The sequence below is a fragment of the Erythrolamprus reginae genome, chromosome Z, assembly GCF_031021105.1.
Source record: "Erythrolamprus reginae isolate rEryReg1 chromosome Z, rEryReg1.hap1, whole genome shotgun sequence".
Lineage (NCBI taxonomy): Eukaryota > Metazoa > Chordata > Lepidosauria > Squamata > Dipsadidae > Erythrolamprus > Erythrolamprus reginae.
Genome location: NC_091963.1, coordinates 55,720,235 through 55,741,146, shown reverse-complemented (window position 1 = coordinate 55,741,146; position 20,912 = coordinate 55,720,235). Strand labels below are relative to the sequence as shown.

Below are 20,912 nucleotides of genomic sequence, written 5' to 3'. Positions count from 1 at the left end.
GCGCAACGTCTGGCGCGCTCGCCTAAGCAGGAGAGCCGCTGGGTTCTTGCAAACGCAGTTTGGCCGCAGTTCAACTAACTGGACCGGTTTTCCAAACCAACCAGTTAGCCTTTGGGAGCCGCTGGTGGTCGGCCCGTCGGCATTCCCTGCCTGGTTGCCCACATGTACGGCGTCTAGCAACATGTCTAGCCGCTGCCGTCGGTGCCTCGGTTCCGGAACTCCGCCTCACAGCTGATCACCCTGCTGCCGCTGCTGAGAGAAAAAGAGAGGGACAGAGGGGGTTAGCAAGAGAGGGACAGAGAGAAAGAGAGAGGGGGGATAGCAACAGAGGGAGAGAGAGAAAGAGAGGGGGGAGAGAAAGAGAGAAAGAGATAGCAAGAGAGGGGGGAGAGAGAAAGAGAGGGGGAGAGGGGGGAGAGAAAGGGAGAGAAAGAGATAGCAAGAGAGGGAGAGAGAGGGGGAGAGAGGGGGAGAGAAAGAGATAGCAAGAGGGAGAGAGAAAGAGGGAGAGGGGGGGAAAGAAAGAGATAGCAAGAGAGGGAGAGAGAAAGAGGGAGAGAGAGAAAGAGGGAGAGAGAGAAATAGAGCAAAAGGGAGGAAGAGAGATATTTTTTTGTCCAAACTTTCCCCCCCCCCCCCCGCACTCAATGTTCCCCAGGATTTTGTAAATGTGAATAATATGCCACGGCTCAAAAAAGGTTGGGAAACACTGAGCTAAGCCATACACTGACTCTTTCCTGTCTCCTTGCTCAAACAGCAAAGTTTGGAAACTGTTTGAGTTTCCAAACACCCCAAACATTATCACACATTAATAGGACGCTAACCAGATGAATACCAATGGATGCTGGTAGATGGAGATAGATTTTTTTCTTCCTTATTTTCTTCACTTCAGTCGAATCTGTTCCTTCTACTGTAACACCAGTTAAAGGGAAAAAAGCAGAAAATGCAGAAAAAGATTTACAGATGTGATTCAGAAAACACAAGTAAGGAAAGCTGCCTGTTTCTCCCATGGCCAGTTCTATGTGGCATGCTCCAGAGTTAGTTCACCTGACAGCCTCGTCAGGGGGGATTTGAGACACCTTTCCTCCAGGCTTTTCATATTTTATGTTTGGTATGTATGTATTGTCTAGTTTTTAATATGATAGGGTTTTATATATTTCTTTTTAATATTAGATTTGTTTCACTATAATATTGTTTTTATCATTGTTGTGAGCCGCCCTGAATCTTCGGAGAGGGGCAGCATACAAATCTAATAAATTATTAACTATTATTATCCCTAAGTGAACAAAAACCGAGAGAACCTTTAGATGTGTAAGATTGAATACCACATTTTTCCTGAACTTTTGTGCACAATTTTAGACATCTAAAGTTTGATGCCTAACTTTGTTTTACTTCATTGAGAACTATTATTTTAGTTCTATTTTAATTATATAGCTTTTTCTAGTTTCTAATACATTCTGTGTAATGAAGGGTTTGCTCCTCAAAAATATTACATAACAGCTTAGACTAAGGCATGCCCTTTGTTTTGTATCCTTGCCTTGTGATACGTTGCTTTTAGTAACTCTTATCAAAAATTTTCAGTAAGTGTCCCAATTATCGAATATAAGGACTTGATGTTCTTATAAGGATGCTACTGTACTCCCTCAGACTACATAATGTAGCTAAAAGAATATTAGGAAACTAAATTTCTGCTAAAGGCCACTTAGAAAGCCTAGTGTTATTTGAGATTTGTGCTCTAATTTTGTTTTTTGCTGTATGTTCTAACAATTTTCTTGCTAAGTACTTGTATTTCAATAAATTGTTAAGATGTCTGGCTTGGTGCAGTGCAACACTTGTTTGGCTGTTGTGTTCCGTAGTACCTTGTGGAACTTGGGGTGCTGCCCTTTTTTGCATAAGGACATATAGTTTATATGGCAAGATCTCTAGATTGCAGTCCTTAGTTTGTAGCTTGCAGTCAGAAGTGGCAAGATTGTCCCAGCCACTTGCTGTAATGCAGCCATGTGTGCAGCCTCCACCGAGGAGGAGGGCTGTGTGGACAACTGTTGGTTCAGTAAGATTACATGCAGTGGAGCAAAAACATAGCAATTTTGGTCTCTCTATAGAATTCCTATAATGTTCTTGCGGATTTAAATGGTAAGGATGTTGTAGATATTAGCGAGGCCCCTCAGGCGGAGAATGAGGGGATGTTCCAAGGGGAAGTTGTTGTAAGTGAGATGCATAGTAGTCACCAAACCATGAAGTGCAGTTAGTAGAAATAAAAAGAGGACACATTTTCTTGTGGGTGACTCGACTGTTAGAGGTGTTGGTTTCAGACAGAGTAAGGATGTGGTGAAGCTGATGAGGTGTCTCTCAGGGGCCACTGCCAGCAGGGACAGGAGGCGGATTACAAACATTGTCAAGGCTGTGTGTAAAGGTAATAACATTGATGTGGTGGTGCATCTTATCACAAATGATTTGTCCCAGAGAAATGTTAATGTAGTAAAAAGAGATTTCCAATGTCTAAACATGGAGCTGGGCAAAATAACTGATTCAGTGACTTTCTCAGAGGTGTTACCGGTTTGTGGCCAGGAGGATAAAACAACTTGTATCAGAGAATTTAATGTGTGGTTAAGGCAGTGGTGTAAAGCTGAAGCTTTTGGCTATGTAACTCATGATGTCAGTAGGTGGTCTAATAGGGAGTTGTTTAAGAGAGATGGTTTGCATCCATCAAACAGAGGCACCCAGGTGCTCGGTGAGGAGTTCAGAACATTTAAACTAGGTAAAGGGGACAGAGATGTAACTGATGTGGATGATTTCTGTCCCCGACCAATGAGGATAAATCAGTTTCTGAAAGCTTATGAAAAAGGAGCTGCAAATAAAATAGATGTAGTTGTTGATGATAAGGGGCAAACTAATAATGAAAATAATGTTCTTCGGGTAATGTGCACAAATGCTCAAAGCTTGAGCAAGAAGCTCTGTGAGTTAATGGCCATAATATCTAGAGATAATTTGGATCTAGTTGCCATAACTGAGGCATGGTTTAAGGATTCTAATGAATGGGAAATATCCATACCAGGATATACACTGTATAGGAAGGATAGAATAGAGAGAAGGGGAGGTGGAGTAGCCATTTATGTTAAGGAAACAACACTAATTCAAAATACATGTAAAGATCTGGAGACTCTCTGGGTTTGCATGCAAAATAAAGAAGGTTCTGTCATTAGAATTGGGGTGATCTATAGGCCTCCAGGGCAATCTGAGGAATATGACAACAAGATGGTGGATGAAATTACTCAAATAGCAGGAGATATTTCAACATGTGGTTATTTCAACATGCCTGATGCCTTTACAGGAGCAGCTCTGGCACAGCTGGTTAAGACACCGACTAGAGGGGAGAATATTCTAGATTTAGTATTTACAAATGGGAGTTGGGTTTCACAGGTTAAGGTAGGAGAAAATTTAGGTTGCAGTGACCATCTATGTTTGTTGTTTGATGTAAAAACTGATTGTGAGCAATCCTATACTACAGCCAAAGTATTAGATTTCAGAAAAACAATTTTTAATGCAATGGGAGAATATTTAAATAATGAATTAAAGGGGAAGGATAAAATGGCAGGAGTGAGCACCCAGTGGACTGTATTAAAAAAGGCCATCTTAAAAGCCACTGGACTGTATGTAAGGCAAATAACTAAAGGTAAAAGGAAGAAGAAACCGCTATGGTTTAGCAATGATGTAAGGGCTATAGTCAATGAAAAAAAGGTAGGGCAGGTTTGCCTATTTGCCAATGACTCTAAAGTGTGCAATATGGTTGATATTCCTGGAGACGTCTGTAATAAGGTAAATGATTTAGCTTTACTAGATAAATGGTCAAAGCAATGGAAACTGCAGTTTAATGTTTCCAAATGTAAAATAATGCACTTGGGGAAAAGGAATCCTCAATCTGAGTATTGTATTGGCAGTTCTGTGTTAGCAAAAACTTCAGAAGAGAAGGATTTAGGGGTAGTGGTTTCTGACAGTCTCAAAATGGGTGAGCAGTGTGGTTGGGCAGTAGAAAAAGCAAGTAGGGTGCTTGGCTGCACAGCTAGAGGTATAACAAGCAGGAAGAGGGAGATTGTGATCCCACTATATAGAGTGCTGGTGAGACCACATTTGGAATACTGTGTTCAGTTTTGGAGAACTCACCTACAAAAAGAGACAAAATTGAACAGGTCCAAAGACGGGCTACAAGAATGGTGGAAGGTCTTAAGCATAAAACGTATCAGGAAAGACTTAATGAACTCAATGTGTATAGTCTGGAGGACATGATCAAAATATTTAAATATGTCAAAGGGTTAAATAAGGTTCAGGAGGGAAGTGTTTTTAATAGGAAAGTGAACACAAGAACAAGGGGACACAATCTGAGGTTAGTTGGGGAAAGATCAAAAGCAACATGAGAAAATATTATTTTACTGAAAAAGTAGTAGATCCTTGGAACAAACTTCCATCAGACGTGGTTGGTAAATCCACAGTAACTGAATTTAAACATGCCTGGGATAAACATATATCCATCCTAAGATAAAAATACAGGAAATAGTATAAGGGCAGACTAGATGGACCATGAGGTCTTTTTCTGCCGTCAGTCTTCTGTGTTTCTATGTCTATGTTTCTAATTTTAAAACATTTGCATTAAATCTTCTCATAGGGTCAGACTGGGTTATAAATACAGAAGCATGGCCTTGTGAAAAAATGGATGTCGTAAATCGACATAATCTGCTATGTGCTGTAGCATCTGAATTAATGACAGAAAAACGGTATGATGAAACATTTGAAGTTTTAAAAAATCTTCCAGGTTTTCAGAATAGTTGTGGTAAGTTGTTAGCTACTTGTCATTTATTGCTTAAAATAAGAAAGCTTTCATTTGAATCTGCATCATTGGAATTTTCATTACCCAGAGGTGCTGTGATTTGGGAATGTATAAATAAAATTTTAAGCAAATATTTCTGTTTTCCGTCACCTTATAAATCAAGTTTCCTAATATAAATAGCTCTACATATTCACAGAGATTCTGTGCCTTCTCTGTCACAGTACTTGTCCTTTGAAAAGACCTGAAATCCAGATGGTCATCCTCTGTCAATATTTACTTACCAAAAATGATAAACAATAGCAATAGTACAAACTGGAGTAGGAACAATTTCCAATTTCTTGCTGGCTTACGATTTGACTATATGAGAAATTGACAGAGAACACAGAATTCAAGATGACCTGGCAGTAGTAATGCAGTGACCACAACTTTCCCAATGCAATTGGTCTAAATATCCTTTAAATTTCAATTGCATTTGAGCAATTTGACTAGCATTTTGAATGCATTCTTTAAATTAGGCTTCTTGATTCAAAAATTGTTGCCCTTTGATACACTATTTTAGCTAATTGAAGGGTACAAACTGACAGTGGAAATTTATTCATAGCCAAATAAATAATAAGAACATAAGAAGAGCCATGCTGAATCAGGCCAAAGCCCATCGAGTCTAACATTCTGTGTCATACAGTGGCCCACCAATTGTCCATGGGGATCTTGAGCAGAAAGAGAAGGCAAGATGCTCCCTTTCCCTTGACCCCCAACAAGTTAACCGCTGGGTGAGATCATCCAAGGGCATGGGGTGAGGTATCATCAATATGCCGATGATACCCAGTTATACATCTCTACCCCATGTCCAGTCAATGAAGCAGTGGAAGTGATGTGCCGGTGCCTGGAGACTGTTGGGGTGGATGGGTGTCAACAAACTCAAACTCAACCCAGACAAGACGGAGTGGCTGTGGGTCTTGCCTCCCAAGGACAATTCCATCTGTCCGTCCATCACCCTGGGGGGGGGAAACTACTGACCCCCTCAGAGAGGGTACGCAACTTGGGCGTCCTCCCCGATCCACAGCTGACATTGGAACATCATCTTTCGGCTGTGGCGAGGACGGCGTTTGCCCAGGTTCGCTTGGTGCACCAGTTACAACCCTATTTGGACAGGGAGGCATTGCTCACAGTCACTCATGCCCTCATCACCTCAAGGTTCGATTACTGCAACACTCTCTACATGGGGCTACCTTTGAAAAGTGTTCGGAAATTTCATATCGTGCAGAACTTGGCCGCGAGAGCCATCGTGGGGCTTCCCAGATTCGCCCACGTTTTTACAACACTCCATGGCCTGCATTGGCTGCCAATCAGTTTCCAGTCACAATTCAAAGTGTTGGTTATGACCTTTAAAGCCCTACATGGCATTGGACCAGAGTACCTCCGGAACCGCCTGCTACCGCACGAATCCCAGCGACCGATAAGGTCCCACAGAGTTGGCCTTCTCCGGGTCCCGTCGACTAAACAATGTCGTCTGGCGGGCCCCAGGGGAAGAGCCTTCTCTGTGGCGGCCCCAACCCTCTGGAATCAACTCCCCCTGGAGATTAGAACTGCCCCCACCCTCCTTGTCTTTTGTAAATTGCTCAAGACCCCCTTATACTGCCAGGCATGGGGGAGTTGAGACACCTTTCCCCCAGACTCTTTATATTTTATGTTTGGTATGTATGAGTTGTTTGGTTTTAAATATGATAGGATTTTATATACTTCTTTTTAATATTAGATTTGTTCACTATAATATTGTTTTTTATCATTGTTGTGAGCCGCCCCGCCCCTTTGGAGAGGGGCGGCATACAAATCTAATAAACAAATAAACAAGTGGTACTCAAGGGAATCCTGCCTGCCTCAACCAACATAGAGGCAGCACTTGGATATCCTTCAATAACCATCTATATGCTTGGCATCCATGAATCTGTCTAATCCTGCCTTGAAGCTATCAAGGCTGACAGCTGTCACGACCTCTTCTGGAAGTGAATTCCATAAACCAATGACCCTCTGGGTGAATAAATATTTCCCTTGATTTGTCCTCACTTTCTTACCTATGAGCTTTAGGGAGTGCCCCCTTGTCCTAGTATTGTGTGATAGAGAAAAGAATTTTTCTCTATCCACCTTTTCTATCCCATTCATGATTTTACACACTTCGATCAAGTCACCCCTTAAACGCCGCCTAATAATAATAAAAGGCTATGAATAAATTAACTGCCTTAGAAATGTCCCTGGATTGGGCTGAGAGGCAAAAAGGAAGATGTAATGCTCCTTCAATATACCATGGTGATTTGACAGAAAAAATTAGTATAGTCCTTTTATTTGACTTCTTAATATAAGATATAAAATATATGTAACAATTTTTAAATATGCCTGGTTCTTACTTAAGAACCTTCTTTATATAATTGAAGGAGAAAAAATAAGTTTCCCAATTATTCTTGACATCAATATAAAAACTAAAAATAAAAAAATGTTTTATATATTCTTTATCATTTCACTGATGGAAAAAGCAGTATCCTCCATAGCTGAAAAATATTACTAAATTTTCTCTTGCAGACACTCTGGATGCATCCCAGTATGGCATTTTATTTAATAAATTGCTAAGTGGTTGTTCAGCAAGCAGGAACCCTGAAATATCATCCACTATAGTGACGTTCATGCTTGCAAGAAATATCCATATTGAATTTAATTTACTTCGAGCATTAATCACAGCACTAGGAAGAAGCTGTTTGTGGCTTAAGGCCAGGAAACATTATAAAAGTAAGCTTTCGTAAAGTCACATCATTGTTTTACATTAGACTAACTTCCTATGGAAATATTTACACTAAAAAGTATTATGGTTGCATTAATGTTGAACAATGTCCAGAATAATTTGGGGACATGTACTTGCATATCATTTTCAATTTATGAAACAACTTATGCAAAATCTGTTGTAGACCAAGAAGCAAACAGTAATATGATTTGTGATTATTAAAAACATTGTGTAAGACATGTCTAAATTAACCATTCTAATCATGAAACAGATTTTGGGGGGTGGGAAGCTCATGCCCAAATTAAAACATGTTTTGAATGTTTTGGTCTGCTTCTGGAAAAATGGATCTTATTTCTAGATACATGCTGAAACATATTTGTTCTAGGCTGGAATGGTTTGAACAAGGTAAAGAGCAGAAAAAGCAAGGCTGGAACTTTCTTGGAGAGCACATGTATAGACAATGGGGCTGTAGGGAAGGGCAAAGGGAAGATATGGCAGGACAACATGCTAACCCGTCAAAAAATGAGGCCACATACACTAGTAATAATCTACCTGTCCTATAAAAGTATTTGAACATTCTTCTAGATTTTGTATTGATAAATCCCCAGAACAACCATTACATTCCAGGTTGTATTTATATTAATCTGTTTTTTTAAAAATAAATTTTATTGAGTTTTATATATAAAATAATACATACAACACAAAACAATACACAGTGAATTGTGCTCCCGCCATCCAACAACAATCATTCAGTCCCTCCACCAAATGAGGGTATACTAATTTTTATTATTATTATTATTATTATTATTATTATTATTATTATTATTATTAATTAGATTTGTATGCCACCCCTCTCCGAAGACATATTTTAAAACCAGAAACATCAACGTATTTACAAAGTGTAGAGAGATTCCAATTTGTTCTTTATGGCTCGGTCTCAAATTCTACTAGCCATAAAACCTCTGACCCTGTCCCATCATCCCATCAGTTTTTCCACTTTGTTTTCATCAATCGTATTCATTTTAATTTCCATAATTTCAAATTGAATGTGTTCCACCATGTACCAATACCAGTTTTGTATTGTCCATTTTGTTGCAACCTTCCAACCTAAAACTATTACTGCTTTGGCACTTTCTATAGCTGCTTCTTTAATTTCTCTGAAATTGCCCATATCCCTCCTCGTTATTAGTACTACCATCTCCTTTGTAACCACTCATTTTATATTTAGCATCCTATTAATCTCATCTTGCATCTCTTTCCAAAATTTCTGTACTACCGGACACTCCAAAAACATATGCATAAAGAGCTGGAGACTCTCTGGGTTTGCAAGGACCAGCGCTCTAACCTCAGACAAGGCTCCCTGGCTCTCACTCCATGCCTGGCACCCACTTTCTCCGGGGGAGTCCTTCAAGGCGCCCAAAGCAGCGGGCTTTAATTCCTCCTACTTCCATCCTCGTGAACCCTTCCCAACACCTCCCTGCCAACCGCTGAGGAAGAAGAAGAGAGCGGAAAAGTAGTGAGGGATGGCAGAAGGGCCCACGTGGGGAACTAGAAAGATGCCCATGGGGTGGGGTGGGGAGAGCCGGGCAGACGAGGAGGAGGGCGCAATGCAGGGTTTATCCCCAGCCTTGCTCCCGAAGGCCAGGTCACGAAGCGAGCCTCGGAGTCACTGCAATCTTTTGGGGAGTGCTCGGTCACGGAGGTCTCCAAGTTTAGGCTACTGAATGCTTCAGCACAGAAAAACTGAGGACGGGTGCTCCCTTCTGGGGAGAGGGACTTTGACTGAATGACCCTCCATTGGAGTTTTTGCCTGTCCATGGTGAGAAACCGGCATTATGGCAGGAAATGTGCCGCCGGCGCTGCGCTCTGGCTTACCAAGACCACAGTCCAAAATCCCTTCTGCCTTGGTGTTTTTTTGCCTGTCGCTGTGAGATTCCCCTGGCAGCAAGCAAGGCTCGATGTCCTAACTCCCAAAGAGCTTGTTCACCCGTCTCCCCAGTCCTAAAATCGCCTTGCAAGGAAAGGAGGCAACGACATCCCTTTGGGTAAAGATGGAAGGAAAAAATCCCTTCTGGACAGGAAGAAGCACTAGATGATGCCCAGGGGCGGAATGCCAAAGTGGCTTGTGTCCCAGCGGGAAAAGGTTCCTTCAGATTTGTTTTCACCACCGCTGGGATTGCTGCTACTTCTTCTTAGCGACTTTTTTCTTTTCTTTCATTTAGTTAAAAACACCACCCTTCATTTATTCCTCCTTTCCTCTCTCCGTCTCTTCAAGCATCTGGGCTTTTTGAGTGAGGGAGGCTGTGTTTATTTTCGAGTCTTCGGAGAGGGGCGGCATACAAATTTAATAAATTGAATTGAATTGAATTTCTCAGAGCTTGGGAAGGAGAGGACGGGGCAATGGGAGACCCCTGGCTTGCCTGCTTCCCCCAACACACATGCACAAACACACACACCTTTCTTCCTCCCCCCCTCCGTCCCCTCAACTCCTGCTCTGGGCTGTAATCCTCAGATCAAAGTTTGAGGGGTTTTGTTTTTTGGAAAGCACCTGGAACAAAGTTTTTTTTAAAAACCCATCCCACCCTGGGGTTTTAACGGCAATGTTAACGAATGGTCCACTGGCTCTTAAAAGGGCGCCTTTTCTGTTTTAGGAACAACAAGTTGGTTTGTTTTCACCAAACAGAATTTCGCAGCTTCGAAATGTCTTTTTTCTCTCCCTCTCTTTTCCTTCGCGCCACTCAGACGGAGGCTTTCCAAAGGCTTTTTTTTTTAAAGCGTTAACATCTCCATTCTCTCTTTTTTAAAAAATAAAATTTTTAATTAAATTTTATCACAACAAACAAACAAAAAATCTTAAAGAAAAAGTGCCCAACACCAATAACCCCTCCACCATTTAGGGGGTTCAGTTATTTACAGTAAATTTCAATTTCTTCCTTGACTCCGGTTTACATTTCTTTACATACAAAGAGTGATTGGAGTTTATTTTTCACATTGTCGTCATATATTCTACGTAAGATATAATCTTTCACCTTATTCCATCGTGCCATCAGCTTCTCCAATTTATTTTCATCACAGTTAATTAATCTTGATTCCGTAATTTCGAAGTGAATGTGGTCCACCATGTACCAGTACCAATTCTGGATTGTCCATTTATTGCTGTCCTTCCACCCTAATACCACTACTGCTTGTGCACTTTCCAAAGCTGCTGTTTTGATTTCTCTAAATTCTCGTAATTCCCCATGTTTAACTAGTGTTGCTAATTCTTTTGTGGTTATCCAATTAATGTTTAGCATATTGTTAATTTCTTTCTGTACTTCCTTCCAAAATTTTTGAACTTCAACACATTCCCAGAGCATATGCATAAAAACTTTTATTTGGCAACCATGCCAACAGTTTCCTTTTCCTTTCCTCTGGAAGTGTGCTAGTTTTACTGTCGTGAAGTACCATTTACATAAAATTTTCCTTCTCATCTCTCTAATTCTTGTGTTCTTTATCTTATATATATTTTCTACTACTTCTTCCATCTCGTTTTCATTGATCTGTAATTCGTTTTGCCAGTATCTTGTTAGGCCTTTAATCACTTCCTCTTCCATTTGTAATAACATACTATAAATCTTACTAGCCTGTCCTTTTGAATCATTAATCTTTTTTTTAAGTATTTTCTCTAGACAGTTTTGTTCTCTCAAAAATGCTTGTTTAATCTCAGTTTTATTCAAATATTTGCATATTGCATTAATCTGCAACCATTTTTGTTGGCCCAACCACCATTCGAGGCGAGTTCTGTTAACTCTTCTATCTGTTTCATATAATTGTTCTATTCTCATTATGCCTTTATCATTTAATTCCTTTATAACTCTATCTAGATTAACGTCATTACAGTTAATACCTCATGATACGAACTTAATTGGTGCAAGGAGGAGGTTCGTATGACGAAAGGTTCGTAAGACAAAACATTGTTTCCCATAGGAAACAATGTAAAGTCAATTAATCCGTGCAACCAAAAAACCCCCGCAAAAAAACGGCTTTCGGGGACTGCTGGGAAGCCATGCGGTTGTTTTAAAAGGTGACAGCCGGCCTGGGGGGCTTCCCAGCACCCCCCCGAACCCGGGTTCAGGGTTCGGGGGGTGCTGGGAAGCCCTCCAGGCCGGCTGCGACCTTTTAAAACAGCCGCGCCACTTCCCAGCTGTCTCCTGAAGCCGAATGCCAAAGGCGAACTTCCGCATTCGGCTTCAGGAGACAGCTGGGAAGCGGCGCGGCTGTTTTAAAAGGTCGGAGCCGGCCTGGGGGACTTTCCAGCAGCCCCCCAAACCCGGGTTTGGGGTTCGGGGGGGTGCTGGGAAGCCCCCCAGGCCGGCTGTCACCTTTTAAAACAGCTGCACCGCTTCCCAGCAGTCCCCGAAAGACACCGGCAAGAGATTTGTATTACAAAGTAGATGGACATTTTCTTTAGTCCCAACTTCAATCCTAATAAGTATCTGTTCTCTGGGACCAACATTCAGGAACATAATCTCTGATTTTGCCATATTGACTGATAGTCCCAATTGTTGTTTAAAATTCAATAGTATATTCTTTATTCCTTTAATCATTTCTATCGGGGTTTGAGTCAATATGATTGCATCATTTGCAAATAAATTTTATTTTATTTCTAAATCTCCAATTTTATATCCATTCCATTTCTTATCCTGTCTTATCATATTGGCTAATATCTCTATTGCCATTACAAATAACATTGGGGACAACGGGCAGCCCTGCTTAGTCCATTCACTCTTTCGTATGCTACATTTTCACTATAGATTCCCTTTATAATCTCACAAAATGTATCCCCCATATTTAGCTCCTTACACAATTTATATAAATAACAGTGATTAACTTTATCAAAAGCTTTGTACACATCTAATTTCAAAATGCCCAACTTCTTCTTGGTAATGGTAGCATGGTACATCACATTAACAACGTTTCTTATTGGTTCGCTTCTCTTCCTTCTGTTTACAAACCCATATTGGTCTTCCTCAATAATTTTTGGCAAAATATTCTCAAGGCTGTTCGTCAATACCTTTATAAATATTTTATAATCCTGATTTGCCAAACTGATAGGACTATAGAAACCCTTAAATCTCGATCCTTTTTCGGGATGGTACCAATTTCTACTGTCCTCCAAATCTGTGGGATACTATAAATTTATATTAATCTCTAGCCAATCTGAAACAGTTCAACAAAACTTCTAGAACAGTGATGGCAAACCTTTTTCCCCCTCAGATGTCGAAAGCACGTTCATGCTCACTAACACACACATTTGAGTGTTCACAGCCATAATTCAATATCTGGGGGGGGGGGTTGTTTGAAAACAACCTTCCCTGCCCTCTAGAGGACGGAAATGGCCCATTTTCGAACTTCTGGTGGGCCTAGTAGACCCATTTTTTGCCCTCTCCAGGCTCCAGAGGTTTCTCCTGGCCCCTCAGAGGCCCTCTTGGAGGCTGGAAACCTCCTCCCAGAGCCTCTTCACAAACTGAAAATCAGCTGGCTGGCATGCACGTGCACACTGGGGCTGAGCTACGGCAATGGCTCGCATGCCAGTAGATTTGGCTCCGCGTGTCACCTGTGGCACACGTGTCATAGGTTCACCATCACTGTTCTAGAATATCATGGTAACGGTCTCATAACAAAACATATTTTCTACCAATAACATTTAGATATGGTCTGTTTTTTATGATTTAAGATGTGATACATATATCTTCAGGTAGATCATTTTTTTTAAAAAAATCACACATTGGGTTATTTTGGAAGAGATGTATGGCAGCAAAAATACTGCATCAATATAACTTTGCTTTTTTTGTAGAAAGGAAAAAAACCCTAACCAAGCCCTAGATTGTTTAAGAATCAGTGAAAGAATATTAAAATGTTTTACAGCTTCCTGGTTGTACTGGCATCGGAAACATCTTTGAGTATTCTAAATAAGCTATGATAATTGCTAATTTTTCTTTTCTTCTTTGTTCCACTTACCAAAATATCCAGAGAAATCAACAGTTTGACAATGGAGAAAGTTCAGAGTTGTCAATGTATTAAAGTAACGTTAAAATTTGTAATAGGCTACTTAAACAAGAGATACATATTTATCTTATTACATATTAATCCTTCTTTTCTTCTTTTTTTTAGATGCTTTAGCATTGGGTTGCTATCCACCACCAGAGGGAAATCTTTATCATAAACTTTTACTGATTCCTTCTTATATGAGTGAAGTTGAAATGCTATTAGCAATTGAAAAATTTTTGGTTACAAATGCCAGTAGTATTCAGAGTCCTGGAACTTCCAGTCAAATGCTTCAAATAGTATTAAAAAGGTTAGTATATATTCCAAATGCATCTCTAATCAGCTGAAAGGTTGCTTATATATTGATTTATCCCCTGAAAAATATGTATTATTTTATTATTAATTTAGATATTTATTTAACAGCCAATAGATTAATAAATATAAAATTTTTATATTTTATATATTTGTGACAGATTTTATTAGCGTATTAATTATTGCTAATTTAATCCATTTTTAACTAATTAGGGGGGGTTTAACTAATGGATAACTGGGGTGGGTGTAATAATGTGTATAGGATGAATGATTGCTATGAGTGGGATGGTTGGTGTGAGTGGAGTTATGGCATGGATGAGATGAATGGAAATAGTATGAATGATATATTTGGCCCACCTGACGCTGGAGAGGCAGGAGGGGAGGGGGCACCGATCTCTGGGGTGGCAGAGGGTCGGAATATTCCAGTGTTGCTGAGGACAGGCAGATATGGTGGGAGCCACAGAGTTAGCCATTCCAGGGGAACGAGTGATCGCTGCTTAATAACGATCCCTTGTTCTGGCTCCGTGAGCTCAACCCTGGGCACTGGTGATCAGTGTAATTCTGGCCCTGGGATCAGGTTGCTGCTACTCAGTGCCAGGTTGGTGGTAAATAAAGCTCTCCTCATCCGGGATTTGATCCTGGATGAGGAGGACGACCTGGCATGTGTAACTGAAACCTGGCTGGGCCCAGAGGGAGGAGTTCCTCTCTCTGAAATTTGCCCAGCCGGGTTTCAGATTTGGCATCAACCTCAACCCCAGGGAAGGGGGGAGGAGTGGCTATTATAGCCAGGGAGAGCCTTTGCCTACGTGGACACGTTGCTCCAGAGATTACGGGTTGCGAGTCCCTCTTGGTGAAGTTGGACTTAGGGGTTCAGGTGGGTTTGTTTCTCACGTACCTGCCTCCCAGCTGCGTGTCAAAAGCCCTGCCTGTGCTACTCGAGGAGGTAGCCGGGTTGGCGGTAGGGTTCCCCAGACTTATTGTCTTGGGGGACTTTAACCTGCCGTCACTTGGCGAAACCTCTGGACTAGCACAGGAGTTCATGGCCACCATGACAGCCATGGACCTGACTCAAGTAATACAGGGTCCGACTCACGAGGGGGGACACGCACCCGACATGGTATTCCTCTCTGAGCAATTGAGTAATGGTCTGAGACTAAGGGTCTTAGAAGTGTTGCCTTTGTCATGGTCAGACCATTTTCTACTATGGCTTGACTTCCTGGCTCCAATCCTTCCCCGCAAGGAGGCAGAACCGATTAGATTCTTCCGTCCCAGGCCCCTGATGGACCCAGAGGGCTTTCAGAAGGCGCTTGGGATTATTCCAGATGCACTCATCCACAGTTCAGTGTAGTCTCTTGCTGAGGCCTGGAACAAAGCTGCAGCGGAGGCTCTTGAGCAGATTTCGCCGTTGGGACCTCTCCGCGGCACTAGACCCCGTAGAGCTCCATGGTTCAACGAGGAGCTCCAGGAGTTGAAACGCCAGGAGAGACGTCTAGAGAAGCGATAGAGGAAAAGTAAGTCTGAATCCGATCAAACACTTGTAAGAGCTTTTATTAAGACATACAAAGTGGCGCTCAAGGCGGCAAGATGTGCGTATCATGCCACCTTGATTGCATCAGCAGAATCCCGCCTGCCTGCTCTGTTTAGGGTGACCCGCTCCCTTCTTAACCTGGGGGGAGTTGGGGAGCCCTTACAGAGTAGTGCCGAGGATTTTAACACGTTTTTCACTGATAAAATCGCTCGGATCCAGGCAGATCACGACTCCAATTGGATAAGAGTCGACTGACAACAAATCAGTTGAGGTGACTGGGGCCCGTACTTGTCCACCTGTCTGGGAAGAGTTTGATCTGATGAAGTGGACAAGGCCATTGGAGCTGTGAGTTCCGCCACCTGCTTACTGGATTCGTGTCCCTCCTGGCTGGTCTCCGCCAGCCGAGAGGTGACACGGAGCTGGGTCCAGGAGATTGTCAATGCTTCTTTGGGGAGGGGGTCCTTCCTGGATCCTTACAAGGAGGCACTTGTGCGCCCCTTCCTCAAGAAGCCTTCCCTGGACCCAGACATTCTTAACAACTATCGACCAGACTCCAACCTTCCCTTTATGGGGAAGGTTGTTGAGAAGGTGGAGGTGCTCCAACTCCAGCGGTCCTTGGAAGAAGCCGATTATCTAGGCCCTCAGCAGTCAGGATTCAGGCCCGGTTACAGCATGGAGATTGCTTTGGTTGCATTGATGGATGATCTCTGGCGGGCCCGGGACAGGGGTTTATCCTCTGTCCTGGTGCTTCTTGACCTCTCAGCGGCTTTAGATACCATCGACCGGGGTATCCTTCTGCACCGGCTGGAGGGGTTGGGAGTGGGAGGCACTGTTCTTCAGTGGTTCTCCTCCTTCCTCTCCGGTCGGTCGCAATCAGCGTTAGTGGGTGGTCAGAGGTCGACCTCAAGGTTACTCCCTTGTGGGGTGCCTCAGGGGTCAGTCCTCTCCCCCCTGCTATTCAGTATCTACATGAAACCGCTGAGTGAGATCATCCAGAGGCATGGGGTGAGGTATCATCAGTACGCAGTTGATACCCGGTTGTACATCTCCACCCCATGTCTAGTCAACAAAGCAGTGGAAGTGATGTGCCAGTGCCTGGAGGCTGTTGGGGTCTGGATGGGTGTCAACAGACTCAAACTCAACCTGGATAAGACGGAGTGGTGTGGGTTCTGCCTCCCAAGGACAATTCCATCTGTACATCCATTACCCGGGGGGGGGAATTATTGAGAGGGTACGCAACTTGTGCATCCTCCTCGATCCATAGCTCAAATTAGAGAACCATCTTTCAGCTGTGGCGAGGGGGGCGTTTGCCCAGGTTCGCCTGGTGCACCAGTTGCGGCCCTACCTGGATCGGGACTCACTGCTCACAGTCACTCATGCCCTCATCACCTCAAGATTTGACTACTGTAACGCTCTCTATATGGGGCTACCTTTGAAAAGTGTTCGGAAACTTCAGATCAACTGCGAGAGCAATCATGGGCTTCCCAAGGTATGCCCATGTTACACCAACACTCCGCAGTCTGCATTGGTTGCCGATCAATTTCCGGTCACAATTCAAAGTGTTGGTTATGACCTATAAAGCCCTTCATGGCATCGGACCAGAATATCTCCAGGACCGCCTTCTGCCGCACGAATCCCAGCAACCGATTAGGTCCCACCGAGTTGACCTTCTCCGGGTCCCGTCGACTAAACAATGTCATTTGGCGGGTCCCAGGGGAAGAGCCTTCTCTGTGGTGGCCCCGACCCTCTGGAACCAGCTCCCCCATGAAATTAGAACTGCCCCTACCCTCCTTGCCTTTCGTAAACTCCTTAAAACCCACCTCTGTCGTCAGGCATGAGGGAACTGATATAACTTCCCCAGGCCTATATTGTTTATGTATGGTATGTTGTGTGTAGGTTTTTTTAAATTGTGTTTTTTTAGTTTGAATTATTAGATTTGTATTCTACATTGTTTTTTCTATTACTGTTGTGATCCACCCCGAGTCTACGGAGAGGGGTGGCATACAAATGTAATAAGTAAGTAAGTGAGCGAGCGAACGAACAAACAAACAAAAAAATAAATTGACATAAACTCTGCTGTTATTTCCAATCACAGAAATTTTGGTACTGAAAATTTTCCAGAACAATAGAATGTTAATTATAACTTTTGTGATTTTGCTTTTATTTTTCCCAGATGTGAAGGTAACAATATTCAAAACACTGAAGAATATCAGAATGCTGCAGAGAGATTGTTTCAGGCTGTTCAGATATCTAATCCAAAACTTTTCGTAAAGTATTTGACAGTCAATGTTAATAAAGACCAAATTTATATTTTGGAGCATACTTCCATACTTAAATGGTTGAAAGAGAATATGAAATGGGCAGGAAAAGCCTGGCTTTTTTAACCAAGATTACAGTAATCATTGCTTAAAATAAATCAATAAAGATAGTTTCTGATGTTTTCAGACACTTAATAATTTGATCCTTTAACATTAAAAAAACTTCATAATATTGCTTTCTGGAAATGGTCATTCAGAAGGGCTTGTTCTTGATAATTTACTTTTTTCCCATGTCAAAGTATGCTCACAGTTCAGGGTTAGAATTAGAGGTTTCATAATCTTTACTGTCTTTCAAAAAAGGCTGTTGCCATGCAAATAATAAGTTTATAGTTCTGACGACAGTATATAATAAAAGTTTATAGTCTGGGAAATATTTTCATGTTTAAACAGTTGGCTATTTTAGTCAATGAAGATTTTTGTTACAGTAATCATTGTTTAAAATGAACCAATAAAGCTTGTTTCTGTGGTATTCAGACTCCTACTTTGTTCAACAGTAGTTTCTACAAAAGAAAATAATACAGAAATTTGCTTTCTAATGTGGATTATACAAAAGGACCAATATTTTTTTAAAGAATCTTAGATTTTTTTTAAAACTAAAAAAACCCTAATATTTGAGAGGAAGGGGGAGAGCAAAGACAAAATGCTGAAAAAAGTGAAATACCAAAAAAAAAATTCTAATTTTATTTTACAATATATATATAAATTTGCTGGTATATGATTACAACATATAACTTGCATTTTTATATTACTACTATATTATTATTTCTTTTTTAAAAATATTTTTATTAATTTTTCAAAGACAAACATTACAAACATAACATAAAACATAGAAAGGAGCTACCATTGCTCCGCTTAGGGTAGAAGTCTTCATTGTACATAAAAAGATAAGATAACATTGTTATTTGATCAAACCAGAAAATATTTAAAGGTATCTATAATTACACTCTATTATAAAAAAGAGTAAAAAAAAAAGATAGAAAAGGAGAGACACATCTAATAGTATATATGTAAAAAAGAGATTTGTAAAAAATTTCAATCCAAAAAGGTAAAGTACCTATTGTAACTCGCTTTATAGAAACATCTAGTCATGTATTAAAAAGTATATAAAACTTAATTATAAATTAAATCGGACTAAAAAGAGAATATTACGTTTTAATTTTAAAATGTCCTAATTTACATAACTAAATCTATTGAATTTAATTTTACCAATATTACAACAACTTTATGAATTTTTTGTTCCCAAGTATATACCATCTGCCATATGTTATAAAATTCTGATTCTTCCTGATTATTTAACCTCCTCGTCATCATATCGAGCTCAGTGCATTCCAGAATTTTCTTAAGTATTTCTTCTTCCTTCGGGGTCTCCATTTCTTTCCATATTTGTGCAAAAATAATCTTAGCGGCTACCAATATATGGACTATTAAGAAATGTATATCTTGGGGATTTCCGGTCTGGATTGAGACCGCAGCGGAGCTTCCCGGGCAGGGCTCTGCCCCGAGGCTCCTTCCACCCCTCCGAAGGTCGCGGTTTGCAATCGGATCGGGACCGGATGGCCCGATCCTAGAACAGGGGGCTCCCCTCTGTCCGAGGAGCCATCGCCGAAGCTCCGGAGACAGCGGTTTGCCCCGCAGCTTCGGAGAAGGGAGAACCGATCCTCTTCTTTAAGAGGATACGGCCAGTGCGATCTCTCCAAACCTAGTGGGAAGCAAGGAAAAGTCAAAAGAAAGTGAAGATTGTTGCAGTTTATTTGACTGAAAAAGAATACAATAGACAAGAAAACTCAAGGTAAAATTTTGTTGTTTCATGTTTAAAAACGGAAGATTGGATCATAGCAAAAGTTATAAGTGAAAGGTTTTTTTTCAACAAGGCGAAGGTGAAAGTTATTGGAAATCTGTATCCAACCGCAAGTAACAGCCGGATCTAATTTCTTCTCACTTTCGTTTTTCACTTTGAACTTGAACTTTGTATTTTTGAATTATTAAAAATATTGAAGGATTAACAAAATAACTTAAATTTGACATGACTTTAGAAAAGATCTAATTCGCAAAGATGAATAGAATTTGGAACTTTTAAACCGTCAATAAACATTGTATCCCGGGCTCTAATTTTGACAGCGGAGGGATAAAGGACACTTTTGCTCCTCCTTTTTTTCCGTCCTCTTCTTACAACAATAAAATGAAATAAATTAATAATTTGAAACAAATGGAAAATAAAATGAATTGATATTCCGAAGTTAAAAGAACTCATTTAGCCTTCTTTTTGGACTGTTCACTTTTGGATTACTACCTTTGGATTACTTACTGATCGCTTTTGGATTATTTGTGGAGATTTTCCTTGTACCTGCCTTGGACTGCTAAGCATAAATTGACTCCATTTTAAGTCTTAAATAGCGGAGATTTTGTCTGCATTTGCCTGGACTGTGAAACATCAACTGACTCCATTTTAAAATAAAAGAAAACCTCAAATTTGACTTTGCTTTTAATTGGAAAATTGGAACTATATAGAAAATAACGACATAGAAGCCTATCTCTTGATATTATTGGATTTACAACATTCTTTATTAACAAAGACCACTTGATTCATAAGAAGACTATAAGTATATAATATCTATATCTTGTTTTTCAAATTAATCCTTTTTTCTTTTCTGTATTGTTGTTTCTAAAAGCAAATTGATTTAAAACATATGCATTGTTAACAAACCTTGGTTTCCTGCTCTACCTTAGAGAAATTAACCCCCCCTTGTCTCTCTCTCTCTTAAGACAGTCCTTTTTATTTTCCTTGTTACTTTTCTTTTTTCTTTTTTTTCTTCTTACACCTTCTTTCTTTTATTTTTTTAGACCACTGCCATTCTTTTTCTTTCTTACTCTTTTAGATACTTTCCCCTTTTTAAAAAATTATTAGACTTTCTCTTCTTTTCTTTTCCTTCTAAAAGTGTTATACTCCTTCCCTTTTCTTTTGGTTCTGCTAATTCAAAGTTAAAAGATAACTTATTTTTAATTTTGCTAGCAATTTGATTGATATACTCATTGTTTTTATTGTTATATTCTAAGGGAAATTGGTAGTAAAGCAAATTGAACAGGTTTGGAATTTATAGGGATTCTCTTCCTTTTACTACATACAAATTAACAGTA

At 40.6% G+C, this 20,912-nt stretch overlaps 1 protein-coding gene across 3 annotated transcripts in view; it reads left to right on the top strand.

Annotated features, from left to right (window-relative positions):
- The window catches only part of TOPAZ1 (testis and ovary specific TOPAZ 1), a 243,358-nt gene extending 225,113 nt beyond the window's left edge, over positions 1–18,245 (top strand). For all 3 annotated transcript variants that reach the window (XM_070767234.1, XM_070767235.1, XM_070767233.1), the window contains 4 exons: positions 4,661–4,825; positions 7,397–7,600; positions 13,746–13,929; positions 17,633–18,245. In XM_070767234.1, the coding sequence (XP_070623335.1) occupies positions 4,661–4,825; positions 7,397–7,600; positions 13,746–13,929; positions 17,633–17,843 (764 nt within the window). In that variant the 3' untranslated portion in view covers positions 17,844–18,245. The remainder of the gene's footprint in view (positions 1–4,660; positions 4,826–7,396; positions 7,601–13,745; positions 13,930–17,632) is intronic.
- The last annotated feature ends 2,667 nt before the right edge of the window (positions 18,246–20,912 follow it).